Source organism: Lontra canadensis, unplaced genomic scaffold (assembly GCF_010015895.1).
Source record: "Lontra canadensis isolate GAN:19392208 unplaced genomic scaffold, GSC_riverotter_1.0 scaffold176, whole genome shotgun sequence".
Classification (NCBI taxonomy): Eukaryota; Metazoa; Chordata; class Mammalia; order Carnivora; family Mustelidae; genus Lontra; species Lontra canadensis.
The window spans coordinates 3,885-28,484 of NW_022631170.1; the positions used below are offsets into that span (position 1 = coordinate 3,885).

At 44.2% G+C, this 24,600-nt stretch overlaps 3 protein-coding genes across 3 annotated transcripts; 1 reads left to right on the forward strand and 2 right to left on the reverse strand.

Annotated features, from left to right (window-relative positions):
• Positions 1–2,828: 2,828 nt before the first annotated feature.
• On the forward strand, positions 2,829–3,836 carry LOC116860476 (olfactory receptor 1S1-like). Its single transcript, XM_032846532.1, has one exon. It carries the CDS (start codon positions 2,862–2,864, stop codon positions 3,834–3,836), a length of 975 nt encoding a protein of 324 aa, XP_032702423.1. The 5' UTR covers positions 2,829–2,861.
• Positions 3,837–12,459: 8,623 nt separating this feature from the next.
• On the reverse strand, positions 12,460–13,404 carry LOC116860471 (olfactory receptor 9Q2-like). Its single transcript, XM_032846527.1, has one exon. It carries the CDS (start codon positions 13,402–13,404, stop codon positions 12,460–12,462), a length of 945 nt encoding a protein of 314 aa, XP_032702418.1.
• A 9,979-nt stretch (positions 13,405–23,383) lies between these two features.
• On the reverse strand, positions 23,384–24,319 carry LOC116860472 (olfactory receptor 9Q1-like). The gene has a single exon (XM_032846528.1). It carries the CDS (start codon positions 24,317–24,319, stop codon positions 23,384–23,386), a length of 936 nt encoding a protein of 311 aa, XP_032702419.1.
• Between the last annotated feature and the right edge of the window lie 281 nt (positions 24,320–24,600).

The window sequence follows — 24,600 nt, forward strand, 5'->3', positions numbered from 1 at the left end:
TCTTCTCCATTGAGCAGCTATTTTAAATATTGGCCGTGAGTAACTCTACACTTAGTTTATCGGTTAAATTGTTTCCTATTGAGAAGAGCTGCGTTTTCCCGGTTTGGGTAAGAAATACCTGCACTATATTATGAGGCCCATGTAAGCATTAGAAGGAATGTATCTATCGAGGCTGGGTCTCTGGTTTTATATATAGATATAGATATAGATATAGATATAGATATAGATATGGCACCCCTTCCTCCTGCCATTCCAGGGCCTCTTTTTCCTGCCTTCCCAGTATATCTGTGAACCACCCCAAATCATGTCCTCTGTATGTGTCCTTTCAATATTAAAACCCAGAGTTTATTTCATTCATTTACAGCTAAGAGCCCTGAATGCTGAATCCCTAGGTCCTGAGATTCCCTTCCAACACGGACATCCATTCAAGGGGTACAGAGGCCATGGGCTCTCCCCTTCTGTTGCGGATGGCATCTCTTTGGAATCACAAAGCCTAGTGCAGGAATTTCACTCAGTTCTTGAGGTATTCACTTAGTGCTCTCCCTCTACTAGGCTCTGGAGAGGAAACAGAAGGAAACCAATATATTTACCATCTCATGAAAACCTAAGACACACAGCAAACACTTCACTTATTATGAAGAGCAGCAAAAACTAAGTTACTGAGAAAAGCACAAGTGGGAAAAGGCACCTGAAAACAGAAACAAAAAAAAAAGCAGAGATGCCTGTCTATTCCCCATTTACCTCACTGAGGCTGGAATGTGAAAACAACGGTCTGTTTGAGGAAAAGACTTCAGGGATATGATCCCAAATGACATCGAAAGAGCTCAGTGCCCCATGAGAGCCCAGAACCATGACTTGTACTTGGGAAAAGAGTCTGGTTCTGAAAAATACATAAGGGATACTCTCAGGCTCCTCCCTGCTACCCTGTCAACACTCTGTTAAAAGCTGCTCAGTCTAGATTCCAGAAACTTCCTGAGATCTTGCCATCCTTCAGAGGTGAGCCCTTTTAGACATTACTGTGGCTCTTAACCAGCTAGACTATTGCCTCAGGGACTCAAAACAATTAGTGTGGGACTCCTGGTGGGCGGGAGAGGTGGTAGCACAGGAAAGTGAAATTAGAAACTGTCACTCAAAACCGCACACATCTCCTGTCACCGTCCTAGTCAAGCCCAAACCAACCCAGGGCCCAGTGATCACAGGACCCTGTCAGGCAGGTCTGTGTTTTGTCCTGGGGTTTAAATATAGATGCCTGCCAGGTCCTTATAACAATGTAGCTTTGAGTGGGAGTCTCTACCTACTGTGGCTAGGTTCCCCCTCTTAGATTTGTTAAGCCAAGCTTCTCAGGAGCAAAGAGACCTAGTCAGGTCTATTGTTTGGTCTCCACTGCCCCTCGGTTTTCCAGAATACCAGAGAAGGAGGATTCCTGGGTTTTGGCCTCTTCATGGAAAGAAAAGTTATTTGGTATATGGCTATCTCTAACCTTTTAGAGACTGAAGAGAGAGAAAGAGTGAGAGGAGGCCATACAAGGAGAACGGAAAGACCGGAAGGAACTCAATACCTCAGCTCTCAGGCCACTGTTCTTTCCAGTCAGCAACAGGGAAAACCGGACTTGGCCCAGTCTTCCTTCCCTGACTCTGGGCTACCCTTGGGAGGTCACTCTAGCTTCCTGGTCACTTTTAGTTTTAAAAATACCTTCTACTTTGGTATGGAAGACTCACTTCCGGGTATTCAAAAACTTGGTCCAATTTAAAACTTAAATATCACATGCTTCAAAGCAACTGCCCTCCCCTCTGAGCTCAGGTAGCCTGGGGATGTGCAGTGGGAAGGAAGAATGGGAGTGGGTACAGAGACAAAAGTCTTCAAGTCTGGTGCCATGGAATCCTGGCAGCAGGTGAGTTCTGTGTGGCAGCCATGCCTGTCATGAAACTATCTGGGGTTCTTCAGAGGTCTCGTTTCTGGCACTACTGCTCCAGGATGATGAATTTTCTCCCTGATATTTTAATGATCCATTTTTTGTGAGAGAGCCATGCATGCCCTCCCTGCTATATAGCCTCTTCTACCCCCACAGGCTACTTTTTTGTTGTTGTTGTTGGAATCCCAACAAGGTCCACTGAGCCTAACAGCCTCCATGTCATGTCATGGTGAGGGTACAGAATTGCCCCCACCCCTGCCACAGGGGGCTAATCCAATGAGCCCCCACCACCTTTAAAAGTGGGACACAAACCCAAATCTTTTAAGTTCTTATAAGCCCCCTTAACTTACTCCATTCATCTAATATCTTGCCCCCAGTGAAGCAAAAATCTGGTTTCCCTTCCTGTACATGTTGTCCAAGAGTAGCTCTTCTGGTGTCCTCCCCCTAACACGAGTGGGCAGGAGCACCCACATGGCAGTGTATTTCAGTAAGCGCTCGTAACTCCTGCTCATGTCTTCTTCCCAAATACTTCACTCAGTGACTCTGCCCATTTCTGTCTTCTTAGATTTCAAAATGAAGGTGAGTACTGGGAAAGGGTGTAGAGCCATTTTGTTCACTTCAAATACTTCCTTTCGGGGGTATCTAGCATCTTTAGAAGATGGAGTACACCTCGCCTGTCGTCTTCAGTTTAAGGCATTTAATTATGTTTGGAACCAACTATAAACATCACTTTCAGAGTCATATCCAAGTTTAAAACATGTCCATTGACGAGTGTCTATCATGGCATCTCTGTCTTTCCCTCCTAGGGCATTTCCTGAGTCTCTGCCCTGCTGACATATTGAGTAATTTTTCTCTACCTCCTTGCAATAGCTCTAGCCAAATGGTACTGTACTGGCTTTTCTTTGGGGGCGTGAAGACCTTGTGTTCCTTTCTCCAGATCAGCAGAGATATGCATCAAGGAAATCAGACCACCATCTCTGGGTTCCTCCTTCTGGGACTCTCCAACCAGGCTGAGCAGCAGAAGCTCCTCTTTGTGCTTTTCCTGGGTATGTACCTGGTCACTGTGGTTGGGAATGGGCTCATCATCCTGGCCATCAGCTTGGATTCTTACCTTCACACCCCCATGTATCTCTTCCTTGCCAATCTGTCCTTTGCTGATATTTCCTCCATATCTACCTCAGTCCCCAAGATGCTGATGAATATTCAGAGCAAGACTCAATCCATCTCCTATGAGAGCTTCATCACACAGATGTACTTTTCTATCGTCTTCATTGTTATTGACAATTTCCTATTGGGAGTCATGGCCTATGACCGTTTTGTGGCTATCTGCCACCCTCTCAACTATGTGACCATCATGCAACCCAGGCTCTGCATTTTGCTCATGGTTATTCCGTGGGCCCTGAGTAACACTGTTGCCCTAACACACACCCTTCTGCTCCTCCCTTTGCTCTTCTGTGACAGCAACACTCTCCCACACTACTTCTGTGACTTGGCTCCTCTGCTCAAACTGTCCTGCTCAGACACAAGGATCAATGAACTCGTAATGTTTATCTTGGGCGCATCAGTTGTCACTGTCCCCTTTGCCCTCATCCTCTTCTCCTACATCTGCATTGTCACAGCTGTCCTAAGAATCTCATCCACAGAGGGAAAGTGGAAAGTCTTCTCCACCTGCGGCTCTCACCTGACAGTTGTATTACTCTTCTACAGGACCATTATAGGGGTTTACTTCTTCCCCTCATCCACTCACCCCGATGATGGAGATAAGATTGGTGCCGTGCTATTCACTGTGGTGACACCCATGATGAACCCCTTCATCTATAACCTGAGGAACAAGGACATGAAAGGTGCCCTAAGAAAGCTCATCAGTAGGAAATGGTTCCTCCCTTTGATGTGCTGGACATCTGACTTCCTTTTATCCCCATAACCAGATGGATGATTCTGCCTGGAGTTCATGGCATAGATGTGATGATTCAGCTTTAGGTCTGCCTCCTATTCCAACCTCTGAAGGGTTGGGGCTTCTCCATGTCACTCTGGTCTTGGAGACGAGGCCCTAACCCCTTTGGTAAATCACAAGCATAACACATATCTTGATTCTAATCTATATTACTACATAGATTGCAAATTGTTTGTACCTCAGATGATAACAAGTGCAGACAGTACCTACAGTATAGCTTTTACAGCCCTGAAGAGAGTTATTACTGATTCCTTTATTCAATCTAGATTACTCTAGGTCAGCTCTGCTCAAAGTTTGTTTTGCTAAAACTACTATTCAGTGAGGTGTTCATAGGAGGGTGCCACATCCAAATAATTTGGGACAAGTCTGAGCTAATTGAAGCAAAATGTCTTCACTAGACAACTTATCAGAGCCTTTGGTATAGTACAAATCTCCAGGAGGGTTGTAAGGTATACACTAAAACTCAATTCTCAAAACTCAACTTAGTCAATCACATATAACATAATTCATCACAAAATAGTTCACAAGACTAGTGTGCAGAACACATTTGTGGACATGCATTCAATGAAAAATCAGGGAGCGTACATAAGAAGACAGGAGTTCTAGTTTTGACTCTTCCCTGAGTAGTTATGAGACTTAAGGCAGGTCAACTCACTTTCTTCAGCCTATTTTATCTTTAAAATAAGGTCTTTGTTTCTAGTTGTTTCTTTTCTTTGGTCAACTTTTTAAAAAAATCTTATTTTATTTTTTCAGTGTTGCAAGATTAATTGTTCATGTACCACACCCAGTGCTCCATGCAATACATGCCCTCCTTAATACCCACCACCAGGCTCACCCAACCCCCACCCCCTTTCCCTCCAAAACCCTCAGTTTGTTTCTCAGAGTCAACAGACTCTCATGGTTCATCTCCCATTCTGATTTCCCCCAATTCACCTTCCCTTCCTTCTCCTAAAGTCCTCTATGTTATTCCTTATGCTCCACAAGTAAGTGAAACCATATGATAATTGACTATCTCTGCTTGACTTATTTCACTCAGCATAGTCTCTTCCAGTCCCATCCATTTTGATACAAAAGTTGGGTATTCAGCCTTTCTGATGGAGGCATAATACTCCATTGTATATATGGACCATATCTTCTTTAACCATTCGTCCGTTGAAGGGCATCTTGGCTCTTTCCACAGTTTGGCAACCATGGCCACTGCTGCTATGAACATTGGGATACAGATGGCCCTTCTCTTCACTACATCTATATCTTTGGGGGTAAATACCCAGTAGTGTAATTGCAGGGTCAAAGGGTAGCTCTATTTTTAGTTTCTTAAGGAATCTCCATACTGTTTTCCAAAGTGGCTGCACTAACTTGCATTCCCACCAACAGTGTAAGAGGGTTCCACTTTCTCCACATCCTCTCCTACTTGTTTACTGTTTTGTTAATTTTGGCCAGTTGTTTCTAAATGAGGGTATACATCAGAATTATCTAGAAGAACTTGTTTAAAATGCACTATCTCAGACCTTGTGGTGCTCTGCTCGACCAGCTGCAGTGGACTTGGGTTCATATTGGCAATTAAATTCACAAGATACACCAAGCATCAAGCTTTAAGAAAGCTTTAAGTAAGGGTACAAGACAGCCACACAACATACACAATATCACAGTAGAGGTCTCATGGTTTCCAAGCACACCTTCTAAATATCCCAGTCATTCCATACTTGGAATGTGCATGATCATGAGAGAGAGCACTCAGTGGGTGTGGACCACTTCAACTGAGGAAAACTTCAGCTCTGGGGTTCCTAGGGCATTATGCCTTACTTCTTGACAGTCCCCTTAAAGATATGTGACTATACCTTTTCTGCTAGTACCCCTTTTCTACCTCTCAACAAATGTACATTGCTCTACTACAGACTCCTCTATAACCAATATTAAAGAACAGATAAAAGTGGTCAAGCAGCTTCAAAGCCATTTCAGCAGGGCTGTCCTGCATCTTGGATCCAGCATACACCAATGAGTTCTAGAACTCATTGCTAGGGGGATTCGATCAAGGGTCAAATCTCAGGCTTCCTTGAGGCTGAGAAAGGCTCTAAGCCAGGTTTTACTGCTTTCCTTCCAAACCCCAACCTGCAACTCCAGTGAAGGAATCAGGCTCTTGTATTTTAGAAACATCCTTCAGGTGACCTAAAGAATTACTGAACCACATGAACTCTGAGTTCTACTCCAGCTCTGGGATTTCCGTTAATCTATATGCCAACTGGTTGATGGAGATGTCTGCTGAAGATGTCTGTTGGATCTCCATCTTAAATATACCCTAGAGCTCCTCAGAAGATCATGTTCTTTTTCTCTGTCCAAAGCCTTTTTCAAAATATTTTCACCTCTGGAGCAAACTATTACTAGTTATTTAATGTGATCCTCTAACAATTGCACTGTAGTGTACGGAGATTTGGTTCTAAGTCTTGGCTTCTCAGGATGTTGTGACCCACCCATATGATCCAAGGAAAATTATTTAATTTACGTAAGCTGTTTGTGGCTAAATGGGCATGTGTGTCGGGCAACCACCATAGTTCTTAGTATATCATAGACACTCGTGAGGGGCAGGGTAGCCTTCCTCTTTTTATGACTGTCCCCTGGCTCCCAACCCCAATCTACCTGCCCTACCAAACTACGTTTATTTGTTCCCAATTTAATAAGACTTCTTTTCTTCTCTAAACTTATAAAAATCCAACCTCTTTAAGAAGAAGTATGAAATCAGCCACCCGCCTTTCTCTCTCGTATTGCTTAAGCTTTTATGCTTCATTTGAGTCTTCATTATAAATTTAAAATCCACTTGCTTTTTCTGAGCCTCCTAGTCTTCCTTCCTCAAATATCTCAAAATCCACCCAGTTCCACCCACAGCTCCAACATGAACCTTGTTTTTACTAGTCCACAGGGAGCGGTAGAGAGTCCTAGGTTTGTAATCAAATGGTTTCACTTATTTGTGGAGCATAACAAATAGCATGGAGGACATGGGGAGTTAGGAGAAGGGAGTTGGGGGAAATTGGAAGGGGAGGTGAACAATGAGAGACTATGGACTCTGAAAAACAATCTGAAGGGTTTGAAGAAGTGGGGGGGTGGGAGGTTGGGAGAACCAGGTGGTGGGTATTAGAGAGGGCACAGATTGCATGGAGCACTGGGTGTGGTACAAAAACAATGAATACTGTTATGCTGAAAATAAATTTAAAAAATGATTTTTTAAAAAAGCAGATAAATTAAAAAAAAAAAGAAGATTTGGAGTCTGCAGCTAACTTACTATGGGACAAGCCATGTTACCAACCCCAGTTGTGTTTTTCTGTAATGCAACAATTGGTCTAATATGAACAAAGAAGGTTTTACAACAGCATTATCATGAGAACCCATTTACGTAAAATGGCATATGCAGGAAGAGAGTCAACAGAATATTAGCAGTGTTTGTTTCAGATCATATTTTCCAAAAACAGTCACAAAAATATCTCCATCCCACATGCTCTTGAAGAACTTTGCCATTTCTTCATCAAGAGATGGAATCTGTGTCCCTCTCCTTGAACCTGGATGGCTGTGGGGATGCTTTGGCTAATAGAGTCCCCACAAGAGGTGCTGATGATTTCCAAGACTCTTAGAAAAGCCAGTAGAACCTCCACCTGGCACATTCTCGGAACATGAATCTCTGGAGCCCTGAGTTCCCCTGTAAAATGTCCCACTATTCTGAAGCCACCATGCTAGAGAGACCTAGAAAGGCCACAGAGAGTCAGAGAGAGACACCTGAGGAGCTCTAACTGTTCCAGCCTTTGAGTCTTTGGGTCATGCCCATCAGTTTCCACCGTGGGAGTGAGAGAACATTCAGCTGACCCAGTGTCATTTTGGGCTGTCAGCACTAGAGCCCCCAGTGAAAACTGCCTGGCTGAGTCCTGTCAACTCATGGAACTGTGAGAGGTAACACTAAAAATCCCTGGGATCTTTTTAAGTCCCTGCATTTTGGGCCTGTTTGTTCTATAACACAATGTAACCAAAATTATGGGTTCTGTTTCATAAAATGGAGGGATTTATGTAATGCTCTGTTATTGCTTTAACATTTTACAGTAACTGTCACTTTAGGAAGAAATTTTTTTTTATTATTTTAAGGAAGATAAACTATCTTGCCTATTAAACCATCATGCTTAACATGGTTCCAGAATCTTCTCAGTTATGTAAGCATCCATCGGGCAGGTCTATAATTTTTCTCTCTTTATTCTGGTTTCATCCAGCCCATATGTGATAGAATGGAATATCTAATAGAATATCTAGTAGAACAGAATAAGAACCAGTAGGTTTAGACCCAGGTCATTTGAATTGATCATCATCCTTGTGGGTGGGTCCTCCATCACTTCCAGCTCTTAGGTTCCAAAGGAGACCATATCCATTCTAAGATACATCTCTATTCTCAGTGAATAATGGGGAAGCTGACTTAGCTACAGATGGACTTGTATACAAGTTGGGAGTTTACTTGAGGAAGTGAATTAGGGATAAGGTGAAGACACAAAAGACAATTGATTAAGAAAATAGAGAACCACAAACTTTTATGAGAGCCTTGATAAGTCTTCACAGAGGAGAGTTGTACATCTGGACCTGGATGCTTGAATTCCCCTGAAGGATACTTGTATTTGCCATCTCAACAAATGTCTATGGTAAACCTTCCATTTACCGGGCTCTGACTCTGGCCCTGGGAACAAAAGGATGGATAATTCCCAGTCCATGCCTTCAGTGCACTCACAAACCAGAGAAATTGACACGAAAACTATTTTAAGTGATTTGTAAGACTGGATAAGCAAAGACAATATTCAGACAATGATTAATGTCATTAGCTTTAGAATACAAAAAGATTTTGTGCAAAACAGTCAACTGAACTTCACGTTCTTCTTGAACTTTGTGTTAACGATGCCTGAGAAGAGCCAACCTGTGGCCTTAAGAATAAATTAACAGAAACCCCTGCTATCTAACACAAATGCAAGAGAAACACCTAGAAAAATAAACTGAAAAAAAAATCCACACATTGGGTAGGCTTGGCTTGTAAAACCTATTGCATAAATTGTCTTCAAATATGTATTAATTTATTTACAAAACAAATTTTTTTGAGTACCTAGTGAGAGTCAAAAGGAAAATAGGACAGCGCCCTTGCTTTCCTGGTTTTTCCTTCACAGAGAAGGAGACAAACAAGGAATGTATGAATAAATTTAAAATGGCCGTAATCTGAGGTCTCAAGAAGGCCTGTGATAAGAAATGGAGCAACGTCAGAGGCTATGGTGACCCGGCATGGACTAGCTATTTGAGGTGGAGAGGCAGGAGTCACGGAAAGTCTTTCTTGGATATTTGAGCAGAGAACTGAATAAGAGAGTGAGCCATGAGAAGCTCTGGGTAAACACAGTCCGGGAAAAGGGAAGGGCAGGCAAAAGATGCCACCGTGGGAGCAGCGGGGTGCCCTCAAGGAACAGCGAGCTGGGGGAGCCTAGGGAGAACGGGGGATGTACATATTGTCCTGGTGCTAGCTCGGGACCCAACCTACCTGGCTGAATCCTTCAGACCACGTCAAAGACTCTGAATTTTATTTAATACTCTCAGTATTTGATCTGTGGAACTGGGTAAAATTGCCAAGAGGTGACCTCAGAGAGAGAGACCTATGACCAAGCCCTGCATGATTCTAACACTTAGAAGTGAGGACCCAGCCTAGTAGTCAGTGGAGCAGGAGCCAGGGGCTAGGAAACCACAATAAAGTGGTGTCAGGAAGACCGAGGAAGAAAGCGAAAATTCTTCCAAGAAAAAAGTGGGATCAGCTGTTTCAAATACCACCACGGGAGCCAAACCATCAGCCCTTCAATCCTCCTGTGTGATCTCCTCTCATCTCCCTGGGCAGCCATCATCCCCAGCAACCTCTCCACCAGTCCTGCATCCTCAGCATCCAACCAACATGGAAACTGCCTCCCGCAGAACACATTTTCCGGAAAGTGAAAACGTCTCAAATTTCTTCTTTGCTCTCATTTTCCTTCCACTGCTCATGACTCTCTCTTTATTCTCCTTTTAATAGTGGAATTTAGATGACTCAGAAGCACAGTCTCCTTTTAAAACTGGCATATGGCTTTAGGCAATACCATCTGTGATCTTTTTAACCAACCAAGACTGTGCAGTAACACCTTCTACATTTTTTCTGATAATAAAAACAATACTATACTGTAACCAAGTACAGCTTATCCTTAACATACAAGAGTTGTCTAACACTCCAAAAGCAATCAATGTAATCTCCCCTATTAATAAGCACAAAATAAAACTATGTGATCATCCTAGTGGAGACAGAAAACTCTTCTGACAAAATCCAAAACCCCAAATCCATTCCTGATTAAAAAAAAAAAGAAAAACTCTCAACAAACTAGGAATCAAAGGGAACTCCCTTAAACTGATAAAGGCAACTACGAAAAACCTACATAGTGTTTGGTAAAAGACTGACAAGTTTCCCCTATGATCAAGAACGGCAGGGGCGCCTGGGTGGCTCAGTCGCTTAAGAGTCTGCCTTCCGCTCAGGTCATGATCCCAGGGTTTTGGGACTGAGTCCCCATGGGGCTCCCGGCTCAGCAGGGAATCTGATTCTCCCTCCGCCTGCTGCTCCCCCTGCTCATGTGTGCTCTCTCTTGCTCTCGCTCTCTCACTCTCTCTCAAAAATAAATAAATGATCTTTAAAAAAAAAAAAACAAAACAGGACAGGAATGTACAGTCTCATTACTTCTATTCAACATTGTATTAGGAAGGAAGTAAGGCAGATAGAGAAAGACAAATACTGTATGATCTCACTATTATGTGGAATCTGAAAAAAACCAAACTCACAGAAGCAGAGATCAGATTTAATAGATGATAGATAGGTAGGTAGGTAAATAGGTGGATAGATAGATATGTAGATAATAGAACAAAATAATTAAATACATATATTAAATGTTATTAAATGGTAAGAATAACAACAATCAATGTTTAAAAAGGAATCTTGAATTCTTTGGCAATCGCTGAAGATTAAAAAAGAAGACAAGCAGGCAAGGTTGGTCCCTGCTTGGAAGCACGGTGCTGATGAACTACTTATTGGAGGGAGCAACAGAAATCCAGACACTTCTGCAATGATTTGCATCTGAGAATTGGAGCCTGGGAGGGACAGAAGGGAAGAAGCCCAAGGGGGATAGGATTTGCGAGCACACCCTTTGGAGTGAGAGAGACTTGGGATCAGATACTCCCTGGTCGGCCACTTTCTTGCTGCTGAATTTGAGCAAGGTATATCACCTATTTTGGGTTTTATATCTTTCTTTTGCTATGAGGTCGATCAAACTAACTTTCCATTCAACGTGTTAGGACTAAAGTAAATCATTCACATAAAGCTTTAAGCATAGTGCCTGGTATGAATTTAAGTGGGTATTTAAGTGTATGTGACTTTAAGAGGCAAGTTAAAAAATTTTTAGAGAACACTTCTGGAGGTGTCTGGACCCAAGCCCAGTCTCAGCCCAGGAGAGACTGTTCCAGACAGCTCTGAAATGAAGGGGCTCACAGATGCCCAGTGGGCTGTGAACCCTGGGATAATCCCCGTAATCACACTAATTAATGTCTCTAGAACTTCACCAGCACCTTCCCACTGCCTCACGTACTGAGTTGTGGTGAGAATAAATGTGATACACGTAAATCCCAGCCCTGAGTAAATGCTCAATGAGCTTTATTTCACAGTTGAGAAAGCAAACTGACAGGCTCTCACTAATCCAAAGCCATAGAGCTAAGAAGTGACAGCCTGGACACTCGGGTGCCAGACCCCGAGCTCTGCTGCAGCACGAATGCCTCTGCCCCTTGCCACAGAAGCTCATGTGTCAGAGAAAATTTGCACGGCCATTAATATCTGAAAAACAGCCCGCCAGATGCACTCTGTGGAGTTGCTTTACCGCATTCTGCAGCTTCGGAGAGATTTGCACAAAAACACAAACAAAAACTGAGGTGTAAACTCAAATCTCTTGGCTCCCATGGGAATTATTCCCCCTATGTCTTATCCTAAACATGCCCACCCAAGTCTTTTCTAAGTTTTGTCCTATAAGTTCTTACAATGAAAATTCCTAAAGCTCAGAAGCTGCCATTTATTTAACCTACACACCTCATTTGCTCACACATAATTACGCACGTGTGCACACACACACACACCTGCTGTCACATTACACAATACTAGCACATCAGGGCTTATAAAATAAATGGGACACAAGTAGGGCAATTGGCAGGCAGAGGGAAAAGCAGGCAGAAGTAGGCTCCCTGCTGAGCAGAGACCGATGTGGGACTCGATCCCAAAAACCCGGGATCATGACCCCAGCCAAAGGCAGATGCTCAACCTAAGTCCTTAGCTGTGAGATTTAGGCAATATCGAATATGCAGCACATGGTACATCAGAGGGTGACAAGTATTACACAGAACAATAAATCAGAAAGTGAAGGTAGTAAGTTCGGGTATAATTTTAAGTAAGGTCACCTGGGAAAGCCTCCACAAGTGGGTGACATCTGAAGATAGACAGAGAAGGCGGAGACACTAAGGAATGGCATATTTGGCAAGAGTCCATCTAGGGCTTTCCAGAAACCTTTGTCCTGCACAGGGCTTTCCTAAATGCCTGCTTTACCTCCTTGTTCCTCAGGCTATAGATGAAGGGATTCAACATGGGGGTCACCACCGTGTAGAGCACGGACACCACTCGGTCTTCCTCTGAGGATTGGCCAGAGTTATCTCTGAGGTACATGAAGATGAGGGTACCGAAGAAGAGGGACACAGCCGTGAGGTGGGAGGCACAGGTGGAGAAGGTCTTGGCCCGGCCCCCTGCAGAGCGGATCTGCAGGATAGCCCTGATGATAAACAGGTAGGACACCAGGATCACCACGACACAAAGAGGCATGACGAAGATGGCAAACACAATGATGACCACCTCCTGGGTGTAGCTGTCTCCACAGGTCAGCTTTAGCAGAGGAGGGAGGTCACAGAAGATAAAGTCGATCTTGTTGTTCCCACAGAAGGAGATGGTGAAGGCGGTGACCGTGCGAACAAAGGCGCTGGAGAGACCGGCGCCGTAAGCCCCGGCCACTAAGCCCCAGAGGGCCTTCTCGGTCATGACAGTGACATAGAGCAGGGGCCGGCACACGGCCACGTAGCGGTCATAGGCCATGATGGCCAGAAGGTAGCAGTCAATAGAAGCAAAGAAGGTGAAGAAGAAGAACTGTGCGGCACAGCGGGAGTAGGACAGCGTGGCCCCGTGTTCCAGAAGCACGGCCAGCATCTGTGGCACGATGGCCGACGAGTAGCACATGTCCACGAACGAGAGGTGGCCGAGGAAGAAGTACATCGGGGTGTGCAGCCGGCCATCCACGCGGATCAGGAGGACCATTCCCGCGTTCCCCAGCAGAGTGAGTAGATAGAAGCTCAAAAACACCAGGAAGAGAGGAAGCCCCCACTCGGGATGCTCGCTGAACGCAGTGAGGAAGAACTCAGTCACTACGGTGCCATTCCTCCTGGCCATGCATCCAGCGGGCCGCCGCGAGGACTGACGAGAGCCAGGTGCGGGGGGCCCTGAAGACAAGCGCAAGTCATTTCAAGTAAGAAAGCTTCAACTAGGGTGTCTGAGGGGAGGCACTGGACTTGAGCAAACTTCGCAGTCTAAGTGGAAATGGACAAATGCAGACCTCGCTATAAGATCAGATAAAAGGTGGGGCACCTGGGTAGCTCCCACCTTTAGGCATCCAGCTCTTGATTTCCACTCAAGTTAAGATCTCAGCTGCTGGAAGATGAGCCCCACATCCTTTCTGCACCAGGGATGGAGTCTGCTCTAGATTCTCTAGCTCCCTCTGCCCCTCTCCTACCTCTCACCCTCCTGAAAAAAAAAAAAAAGATAAAAAGTGATGAATGCCTCTATTACACTAAGAATGGACAGCAAGTGATTCTCTGACTTACAAGTCGGCTCTTGTATTTGCATATCTGTCCCCAATTAGCTGTTTCATCTTACACAAGACACTTAACCTCTCTGAACCTCAATTTCCTCTTCTGCTAGAGGGGGATCATAATATCTGCCTTACTTAGGAGATAAGGTTAATGCATAGATTAAAACAAATGCAAAAGTGCTTTGGAAAGCTAAAAACACTCCATGTATATATGGTGGCTATTTAAAATTTAAAATGAATGTTTCTTAAGGAAGGAAAATTTATATTCTATGAACAAAGGAGCATGAACCAAAAAAAAAAAAAATGCCCATTAGGAATCAGCAATAAGCTCTGCTTGTAGGAATATTTTTATTCACAGTCGAAAAACAGGCATGTTTAACCAATAGCTATTATCCTAATTAGAGTTGGCTGGCTTATTAAGGGCTTTGCATTTGTTGTTTTTTGTAAGTACTAGCAATAACCTTGGAATCAAAACAACAACCATCCGCTCTTTTCAACACCTAACAAAACTCAATAAGCATCGTTTTGTTCCTCTCACTGTCCTGGAAAATAGCAGTAGTTTAATAACAGACAGCATCCAAATTTGAAAGCGGAAATATTTCTGCAGCCTGGTGTCTTAAGGGCTGTTGGAGGAATCTCGGCTAATGGCTTTGGAGTCCTTGTAGGGTTGTAGAACAGGGATGTAAAGGAGGACTTTGATTCCATTTGATGACCTGATGCAGCAACAGCCAGGCCAGTACAGAGTGGCCCATTAGGGAAAATAACAAAGAAAAGAAGTTAGATCTGGAAGCCATGGGCTGGGCACCGGACTGTCCTCACCTGAATCTCTCTTGCTGATGCCTTCCTCCTCTGTGTAGTGTTTCCCCTGCCGATCAGAGGAGTCCTGTGTTCTAGGTCACTCATGCAAGATGTGTGACCCTAGGCAAGTCACTTTTCCTCTCTGGACTTCAATTAACCTTGTCTTTATTCCCTTTCAATAATCAACAACACAGCATGAGTCCATAATCACTGCAACCTTGGTGAGATGAGATGGCTTCCAAACCTCTATGTCTGTCATCACTTCATGGAGTCCCTCCCTTTCCTTTCACCTTTGACAAAATAATAAATCCCTGACACTGGAGGTTCCTGGGACTTTGTCAGACTCAGACAGTACAGCAGGGTTAAGGGACCAGCCTGAGCTTCGGATCCAGCACTAAACCTTTCTGGAGATGCTTCCTATATCCACTGCCCTAGCATCATGCCCGAATTGGTCCCAGAGGGGAGTCTCCAGGGAGAGACAATTTATCTTCATGTGACTTCTAATGAGGTGTCTAATATCTTTGAGCATTTCTCTCTAATTTCCAGCTCCAAAAGCCCCATCTCATGTCCTGCTGTCACTCAGCAGCAGCCAATGGGGTTGGTTCCTGGTCTTGCCTCATTCCTGCCTTGTTCCAGAAGGATGGTGCTTTTTTTGAAGATTTCCTGTATCTCAATTGGGAATACTGTCAAATGTTTTGCCCACTGACACTCTATCCAGCTCTGATCTGATCCCAAAAGTAGACTGTTTTGTAAGCACAGGCTTTTGATCCCCATCGCCAAGATTCACTGGAATTGGTGACTCCAAAAATTCACCCTTTGGCAGAAACAGAATCGTGCAAGTGTGAAGTCATGAAACAAATCGTTGGGGAGGCAGGTGTGCATGAGCGATGAACAGACTTATACCAGGCAAAATGAGTAAATTCTTTATGGTGATCCATCTCTCCTCCAGAGAACTGGTTCTCAAACTGGTTCTCCGGATGCATAAGAATTGCCCAGGGAATTTATTTAAAACATGAATACCATCATCTCACCTCCAGAAAACCTGAGACAGAGTCTCTGCCATGGGGCACAGACATCTATCTTGTTGACAGTCATCCCAGGTGGTTCCAGGGAGGAAAATAGGCTTACTGTCCTCACAAGTTTGAAAATCATTACATACTGTAACTTCCATGTGGAAAATCATATTGCAAAGCAGCATATTAAATGATCCATGAGGTCCTATCATTAAGAGGCCTTGCCAATGAGGGGTGCTTGGTTGGCTCATTCAGTTAAGCGTCAGACTTCTGGTTTTGGCTCAGGTCACAATCTTGTGGGTCATGGGATTGGTGCAGCACTGGGATCTGTACTTGTCCCTCTCCCCCCGCCACTCCCCCTGGGCATGCACATGCACTCTTTTTCTCTCTGAAATGAATAATATAAATCTTTAAAAAAGAAATCTTGCCAAGGTTCCTAACCCACCATTTCCCAAAAATATTTGACCACAGAACCTCTTTCTCACTGAGAGCAGATTAGCATCCTGCAGAACTCAAGTTCCCAGGGGTAGATGCGCCTTAGGCAGTACAGCTCTGAAAAAGCTCAGCCGTTGACCCAATGCCAAACAGCAAAGCCATAATGATTCCAAGAAATGCCATCTTCTGATGACTCATCATCTTGAAATCTGGCTCCTTCAAGTCTCTGCAGACCGGCTGCCCCAAGAGCAGTGGCTCCCACTGTGAAAGATATTGGAAGGGGTTCGGGTGGGCAATAGCCTTCTTCCAGATTCATCCCTCAGGAGCTTTTTGAAAAGACTCCTCCTTCAGCTCTGAGGAGGGTCCAGGGGCTGAGCTCCTACAGTTCTGCATCAGAAATAATAGTGACTCTGCCTCACTCCTTACCCAGAAGAAACAGGATGCTAAGACCATCAGAACCCTATTTTGGGGAAGCTATGGTAGAATTTTAAACCACCATCAGATAATTAGTAAGACAGTTCAGTCATCATGAAACCCTACCTAGAAAGAAAGCAGTATACTCAAAGAATATAGACCAAAATCTCACATTTGTGACCATTGGGGCCTATACAATAGGAAGTTTAGAGGTCTGTTGCTAAGAACTAAAGATCTGACCAACTTCTGTCTCCTGGTTTAGAGATTCAGGGCTTGGTGGTCATTCAGCCAAAATGTGAAAGGGAAAGTCAGTAGAATGATAATAGCAAAGACCACATAAGCTGCTTAAAGTACACCAACCAACTCTTCTAAAATGATAGATGGCAACAATGATGATGATGATGATGATGGTGGTGATAAATAGGTAAGTAGATTATTGATGATAGATAGACAGATAGATAGATACACAAATAGATGTATTAGCTGATTGAATCCATGCAACAACCCTATGAGTTAGGTACTGTTATTATCCCAATTTTAAGGAAATGAGAACATGTAGGACAGACAGTTGAAGTGGATCACCAATAGTGCCAAAGTGAGGGACAGAACAAGTGTTTGAACCCAAGCAGTCTGGCTCCAGAATGCATACTCTTAACTCCCATACTCTATTGCAAACCCTCATGAGGATGTCTGTGGACCTCATATTTGGGAATAGTTGGAGTATTCTTCCTTCTACATCTCTAGATCCTTTGTAACCTTTTAGGAAGACGGGACTGGACTTAGACGTGGGACACACATTGCTGAGTAAGCAGATGGTGGTAGAAAATTCTTGGGGTACTTGGCCAGGCAGTTGCTCCTTCTAAGAAGTATTACTCCCAACCATGGAGAAAGGATGGAATCAGCATCATCCTCTGTCCTCAGGCCCCACCCATCTAAGGGCAGATGATTGGATGAGGAGAAAACTCAACCTGAGTTGATCGCCAGGGGTAATCCTTTCTTCTTTTAAAAGGCTTTTTTTGGGGCGCCTGGGTGGCTCAGTGGGTTAAGCCGCTGCCTTCGGCTCAGGTCATGATCTCAGGGTCCTGGGATCGAGCCCTGCATCGGGCTCTCTGCTCAGCAGGGAGCCTGCTTCCTCGTCTCCCTCTGCCTGCCTCTCTGCCTGCTTGTGATCTCTGTCTGTCAAATAAATAAATAAAATCTTTAAAAAAAAAAAAGGCTCTTTTCTTGAACTGCTTTAAATGAATATCTGTTCCTTGTAGCCAAGGAGTCACATTTCACAGCCTGCTGGAGGCATTAGGAAAGAGGCAGGTTTGGGTGTAAACAGGACATATCCTCAGCTCTCATCCTGGGATCCATCTCTACTGTCTTCCCCCATCCATACTTGGGTGGATCTCATGCCAATTATTCAAGGTTAAGGACTGCCTAGAGCCCACAAATTTGCTTTGGTGGCACTTTTCCTGATGTTACAGTTCATCATTGGTGCCCCATCTTCACTTTATGTATTGTGGAACTGATGGATTTTTAGAGGATCCCATAAAATGCTAGAACTACAGGGGGCATGAGAATTCAAATGACTGGGGCTTTCCAATTCTAGGCAAACAGGCTGCTGTCCCCAAACAGGGAGACAGTCAGTGGTTGGATCAGTTCATTTGATTCCCAATCCATAACTTTTTAAGATCAAACTAGCTAACTGGCACCTTATCCAGTAGCCCTTTACTTCCCCAAATACAGAGGAGGCTCCACATAAACATGACGAGATAATCAAGTGAGTTCTTCTTGATTCAGTTCTAATTCTTCAAAATGCATTATCTGCCCTTCCCATACCCCTGAGAAAAGCTTCTTCCACTCCCTCCTTGATAAGCTGCCTCCAAGTTTTCTTAGAGCTTCTAGATCTGAACTTCCCAAAATGATGGGGCCAGAAAAACATTAGGGATCCAGTCCAGCTCCTCATAAGTGTGGAGAAAAAGATCCTAAAAGGGGAATTCTTACAGTCATTCTGGACTTCTTGATGAGGTCTTCTTTCTTTGCAAGCAACAAAAGCCCAACACCTAACATGGCTGGAACACACAGAATTCCCTGCAAGATTCTCAAAACCTTGGGAGGTACAGGGAAAGGTGCATCTAGACATTAGGTGACAACTGGGACCGGTAACTCTTGTGACATCAGGAATTTCTCTATTGTCCATAGCTGTCTCTGACTATCAGCTTTAGATTTTCCCAACCAAATTCTTCCACAAAGTAGAAAAAAGTGGCTACTGTTTGTGTCCATACCTCACATGCCCAACTTCTCCAACACACACACACACACACATGCGTGCGCGCGATGAAAATCACTTTTTCTGGTGCCAAGTTTTTTTTTGTTTTTTTTTAATTTTTTATTTTTTCAATGTAACAGTATTCATTATTTTTGCACCACACCCAGTACTCCATGCAATCCGTGCCCTCTCCAAAAAAAATCCCACGGAAGACCTCAGAAGTCATATGGCCAAGGGACAAGGTACTAGGATTGGCTTAACATTGGTCAGGTGACTACCTCAGTGTCGGTCAGTGGAGCCCAGAAAGATGGGCTCTACAGGGAAGGGAAGTGCTCATGGGAACTCATGGTCAGATTTTCAGGTGGGAGGGGATGCTGGTGTGGACATACAAAAGAACAGATTTTCACCACACTAAGTTATGGAGAATCCAAGAAATACCTGCTGCACCTGTGGTTCAGGGAACCCACAGAGGTGGTGGCTAAGCAGCAACTCTGGGAAGCAAGAGGTGGCAGAGCCGGAAGCAGATGTGTCACTGGTGTTTAAACAGTTCACATTTACATCCTGCCGACAGACCTAACTGCCAGCAACAGGGCATTGGAAAGACAATTGCTGTGATGTCCTTCAGCTTTATGCCTGACCACCTAAGGACCATGCAAAGTGTGTGGAGTTCATCTCTGGCCACTCCATCTTCCTTGGCTTAAATGCCCATTCCCATACTTCTCCATTACCTAGACTCAGGGGCTCCTCATTCTAACCCATGCTCAGAGAGGGCTCCCTTCTGAACAGAGTGGCTGGTGATGCATCATTTGTGTTCTCTTCTCAAATAATTTATATTTTAAGAGTTAAAGCCCAGATATATAGAATGTCAGACCACAAAAGGACTCTCAGAATCTTTCTCATATTCCAGCCTCTCCCCAATTTTTTGGGTGGAGAAATCAAGGTACAGAATTGGGAATTCCCTCATGGAAGGACCCAGACCTGGTGAGTGGCAGGCACCACCCAGCATTCTTTCTATCTGTCTACGATCCCCAGGAAAGAAAGCCACATGAGCTAATTTCAAGCAAAGGAATTAAAGCAAAGCAAGGGGATTAAGAGGGAATCAGGCTCATTCTTGACACCTTGCAAATCATGGCTTATTGCTCATGTCTACTGCAATCAATGTACAGTGATATCTGCTAACTTGAGCTGCTGCTAGAAGAGCTATGGCTTTTCTTCCTCCACCTCCTGGAAGAAGTAGTGTGGTCCCCAGGACCCCTCTTTCAGGTCTGGGGCAGAAAAGGCTGGGAGAGTCTCCTGAAGCCACCAGAGAGGCCATGATACCAGTAAGTCCCTTCTTTGTCAGCTCCTGGAGGACCTGGCTTGTAGTAGTAGAGTTCTCCTTGGAGGAAACAATGTTCTGGCAGGCCTTGAGAAGGGTGAAGGGAGGCATCCAGCTGAGCTGTAGCAGGAGACCAGGAGGGTGTGGGTAGGGTGTTATACTCACTATTCCCTTACTGAGCTGGAGAGCCAAGGTCATCTCTCCGGAAAACTTTTTTTATTCCACTTTCAGGTATTGCCACCATATTCAGAACTTTCCCATAGAAGGCATTTTCTGGTCTGAATAGTCTAGTATGACCTATGCATATTTTTGAATGATTAATCATCAAGTATAAGTTTTCTGTTAAAACAGGACCTTTAAAATTAAAATAACTCAACAAAAAGAATCATAATTTGCTTTATTTGAGTGACTTCAATACAAGATATAGGAAGATGTATAGAAATATTAACACCTATTCACAACCAGGTAACCTTCCTGGCGTCTTCCTGGCGCCTAGGTGGCTCAGTGGGTTAAGCCTCTGCCTTCAGCTCAGGTCATGATCTCAGGGTCCTGCAATCGAGCCCTGCATCTAGCTCTCTGCTCAGCAGGGAGCCTGCTTCCCCCTCCCCCTCTGCCTGCTTCTCTGCCTACTTGTGATCTCTCTCTCTCTCTCTGTCAAATAAACACATAAATAAATAAAATATTTTTTTAAAAAATACCTAATTCAGGGGCACCTGGGTGACTCAGTCGGTTAAGCGTCTAACTCTGTCAATCCCAGCTCAAGTGTTGATTTCAGGGTCGTGAGTTCAACCCCACATTGGGCTCCACCCTGGGAGGAGAGCCTACTTTAAATGAATGAATAAATGAATGAATGGATGAATGAATGAATGAATGAATGAAAATATTTAATCTAATCCTGTCTGCCCTTCAATACATAAGTGGATACCTCAGGACATTTTTCTTAACCTTCCCTGAGTTCTATCTAGAGTAAAAAATACATGGCATCCCATATACAACACAGGATTTGTGGCCACTAGTGTCTACAAACAGTTCAGTTGGCCCCTTCTTGAACAAGTTCCGTTCACTGCCTGCTCAGAATTCCATCAGAAGGAGCATTCAATCGTCTTAAACCTGGCAGCTCGTTCTCTTAGCAGTTTCTCTCGCTTCATGGTGTGCTACCTGCCTTCCAGAAGATTCCAAAAGAGCTGACCTGATGTCTCTTCAGTTAGAAGGGAACTTCACATAACCAATCTGAGCTTTCTAACTCCTTCCTTAACTTTTGCCACCACCTGTAACACAGTTGACACGGGAGCTATCTAATAACATCCCTCTTGTGGAGCTATGGATTTCCAACCTGGGCTTTCATAACCAGGCACACCACCATTAAATGGATCAAATATTTCTTATGATGATTATAACATATATTTCTAAAACATCTTGTCCTCTATTGTAATGTCTTTGAAGATTGTAATGTATTTTATTTTACTGCAGGTGATCTTAAATTGCATATCCTTTATACATGTTCACCCTGAATCTTCAACCTTTCATTTAGCTGCTTCTTCCAATTTAAAATCTGTTACTAGTCTTCTCTGCTTTTCAAAACTTCAAGTTGCCCCACTTTGCTGTTATGAAAGACCTGTATTAACACCTGTTTTGGCTAACTGAAAGAAATCCAAAGAGGATTTTCACTTTTACAAAAAATGACAAAAGTTGAAAATAACATTCAGCATGTACCCCAAACAGCAAAAGGGGCCCCACTGAGCTCCCTTCCCCAAAACTACACTCAGCTGTTGAACATGAAGCCACCACATCTCTGAATTGTGTCTACAAGCATCCGTGCTTTATCTCGATTTATTTTGTGCATCCATTAGCAACTTGTGTCCTAAGGTGTCAGAAGAGCCTAAGAGAGGTTATTTTGGGAATCTGGGAATGCTCAAAGAAATTTCCATATAAATGATGGTAATTGCTTCTTGCTTTATGCCACTTGGGCTTAAAAACATTTTCAGAAGAAGGCTCTACTTTCAGATAGCAGGGCAAAGCCCTACTAGAATTCCAAGTGTGACACAGCATTTTTGGCTGACTGAATGTGGAATCATCCCCCGTTTGCAAGGTACTGTCACCTCCCTTTTCTCTCCCATGGTGGTTTACATCATTCATATACCTGGGATCTAGTTTTTTGGTAATCCAAGGGACAGGGAGAAAAAGAGCTTACTTCCAGGAAAAAGGATCAACATAAAAACAAAATCACATGTGGGTGGCCTGTTCCCTTCTAGTGTCTTACATTTGATTGAGAAACTACAGGTCAGAGAAATAAAAATCAAGAACTAATGGACTCTGGAAGTTTTCAGACACAGGCTGGGCTATTATAGACCCAGGGACCCAGTACAGGAGAACCTTCCTGCCTAATGTGTGTGGAATGCACAATGCTTGGCCTCCCTCAGGTCAAAAACTCCCAAGAACGTAGTGTCAGCATCAAAGATACAGACACTGACAAAACTCTCACGGGCAGTGGGAATGGTATAAGTTCACAGAGTGGATTCTTGGCAAACAACATGACACGTGGGGACTGGGACAGGTGGGGAAGAAGGAAGACCAGGGTATATTTCCAGTGGTGATAGGAATTGACGGGCCTGTTATCCTGGGCATTTTTCAGTGACTCCGTCAGACACCCTTTGAAGAGTCAAGAATTCTTTGAGCAGGGTCATCTTAATTAACAGGACCCTCGAACTACTACCTCAACCTTTAAACATAAATGTAATCTAAATTTTGAATCCTAATTGAAGACGTAATTCTGAACTGTCTAGGAGTGAAGAGCACTAATACAGATGTCAGAAACTCACTTTGAAAAGCATCAAAAAATAAGGCGGGTTGAAGGGCGAATTGATGGATGGGTAAATGGATAGATTATAAATATGCAATAAAACAAATATAATAAAATATTAGCAGTAGCAGAATCTAAGTTTGGGGTCTAGGGAGTTCACTATACACTATTTTCAACGTTTCTATATGGTAATGATCTCTAATGGAAAAGTTTGCAACAACAGTCATCTTGTTTTACAGCCACAGACCTGTAATGTGTGACACATGGGGATTTCATAGGATTTAACTGCACCTCCTTCTGTCATTTGTCCTGGGAGTTAGAGCTCTTCCCCCAATCTCTGCAGGCAGCCTCTTCCTTTTCTTCTTTTCTCTCTCTGGAACTAAAAGTTCTGGTTCCTTTTTATACTTTGTGCCATGACACAATCCTTTAAACATGGAGCATGCCGTGAATAATGAGTATCATTATGAGTATCTGAGGCTGGTCCTCAGAAGAGACGATTGTCAGGATTCTCCAAGTTGGAAGTAAATGATCAGGACAACTGGGCTCTTTCGAGAACTTTCCTCAACGCCTCCTTCACCTCCTTGTTCCTCAGGCTGTAGATGAGGGGGTTCAACATGGGGATCACTGTTGTGTAGAACACAGATACCACCCGATCTTCCTGTGAAGAATGACCAGAGTTATCTCTGAGGTACATGAAGATGAGGGTGCCGAAGAAGAGGGACACAACCATGAGGTGGGAGGCATAGGTGGAGAAGGTCTTGGCCTGGCCTCCCACTGAGGGGATCCTCACGATGGCCACGATGATAAACAGGTAGGACACCAAGATCACCACCATGCAGGCAGGGATGACAAAGATGGCAAAAACAATGATGACCACCTCCTGGGTGTAGCTGCCCCCACAGGTCAGCTTTAACAGAGGAGGGAGGTCACAGAAGATAAAGTCAATCTCGTTGTTCCCACAGAAGGAGAGGGTGAAGGCGGTGACCATGCGAACAAAGGCACTAGAGAGATCGGCGCCATAAGCCCCGGCCACTAATCCCCAGAGGGCCTTCTCGGTCATGATGGTGACATAGAGCAGAGGCCGGCACACGGCCACGTAGCGGTCATAGGCCATGATGGCCAGCAGGTTGCAGTCGATGGAGCCGAAGAAGGTGAAGAGGAAGAACTGCGTGGCGCAGTGGCAGTAGGACAGCGTGGCCCCGTGTTCCAGCAACACGGCCAGCATCTGTGGCACGATGGCCGATGAGTAGCACACGTCCATGAACGAGAGGTGGCCAAGGAAGAAGTACATCGGGGTGTGCATCTGGCCATCTGCACAGATCAGGCTCATCATGCCCAGGTTTCCCAACAAGGTCAGGAGATAGATGAGCAGAAACAGGAGGAAGAGAGGAGGGGCCCACGCAGGCCTGTCGGTGAATGCAATAAGGAGGAATTCGCTCACACAGGTGATGTTCTTCTCTGCCATGAGGTGCCTCACAGCACTAGGATGAGAAGCCAGGTCGGAAGCTATAAATAGGACTGACCTGTATTTCCAGCGGACGTTTACTGGACCAGTACTCTGGACGAAATATGTCACCTGCTGTGTGGGACCTCAGAGATGACTGGTCTTAGCTCCTACCTTCAAGAGAGCTCTGAGAAATAGAGTCATCGTATGTCAAGAAAGCCGTACAGGTGAACATTTCTTAATAGAATTGCCTATTGTCCTACTTTTATTGCTAGTTAGCTGGGGGAGCCCCTGTGAGCCAA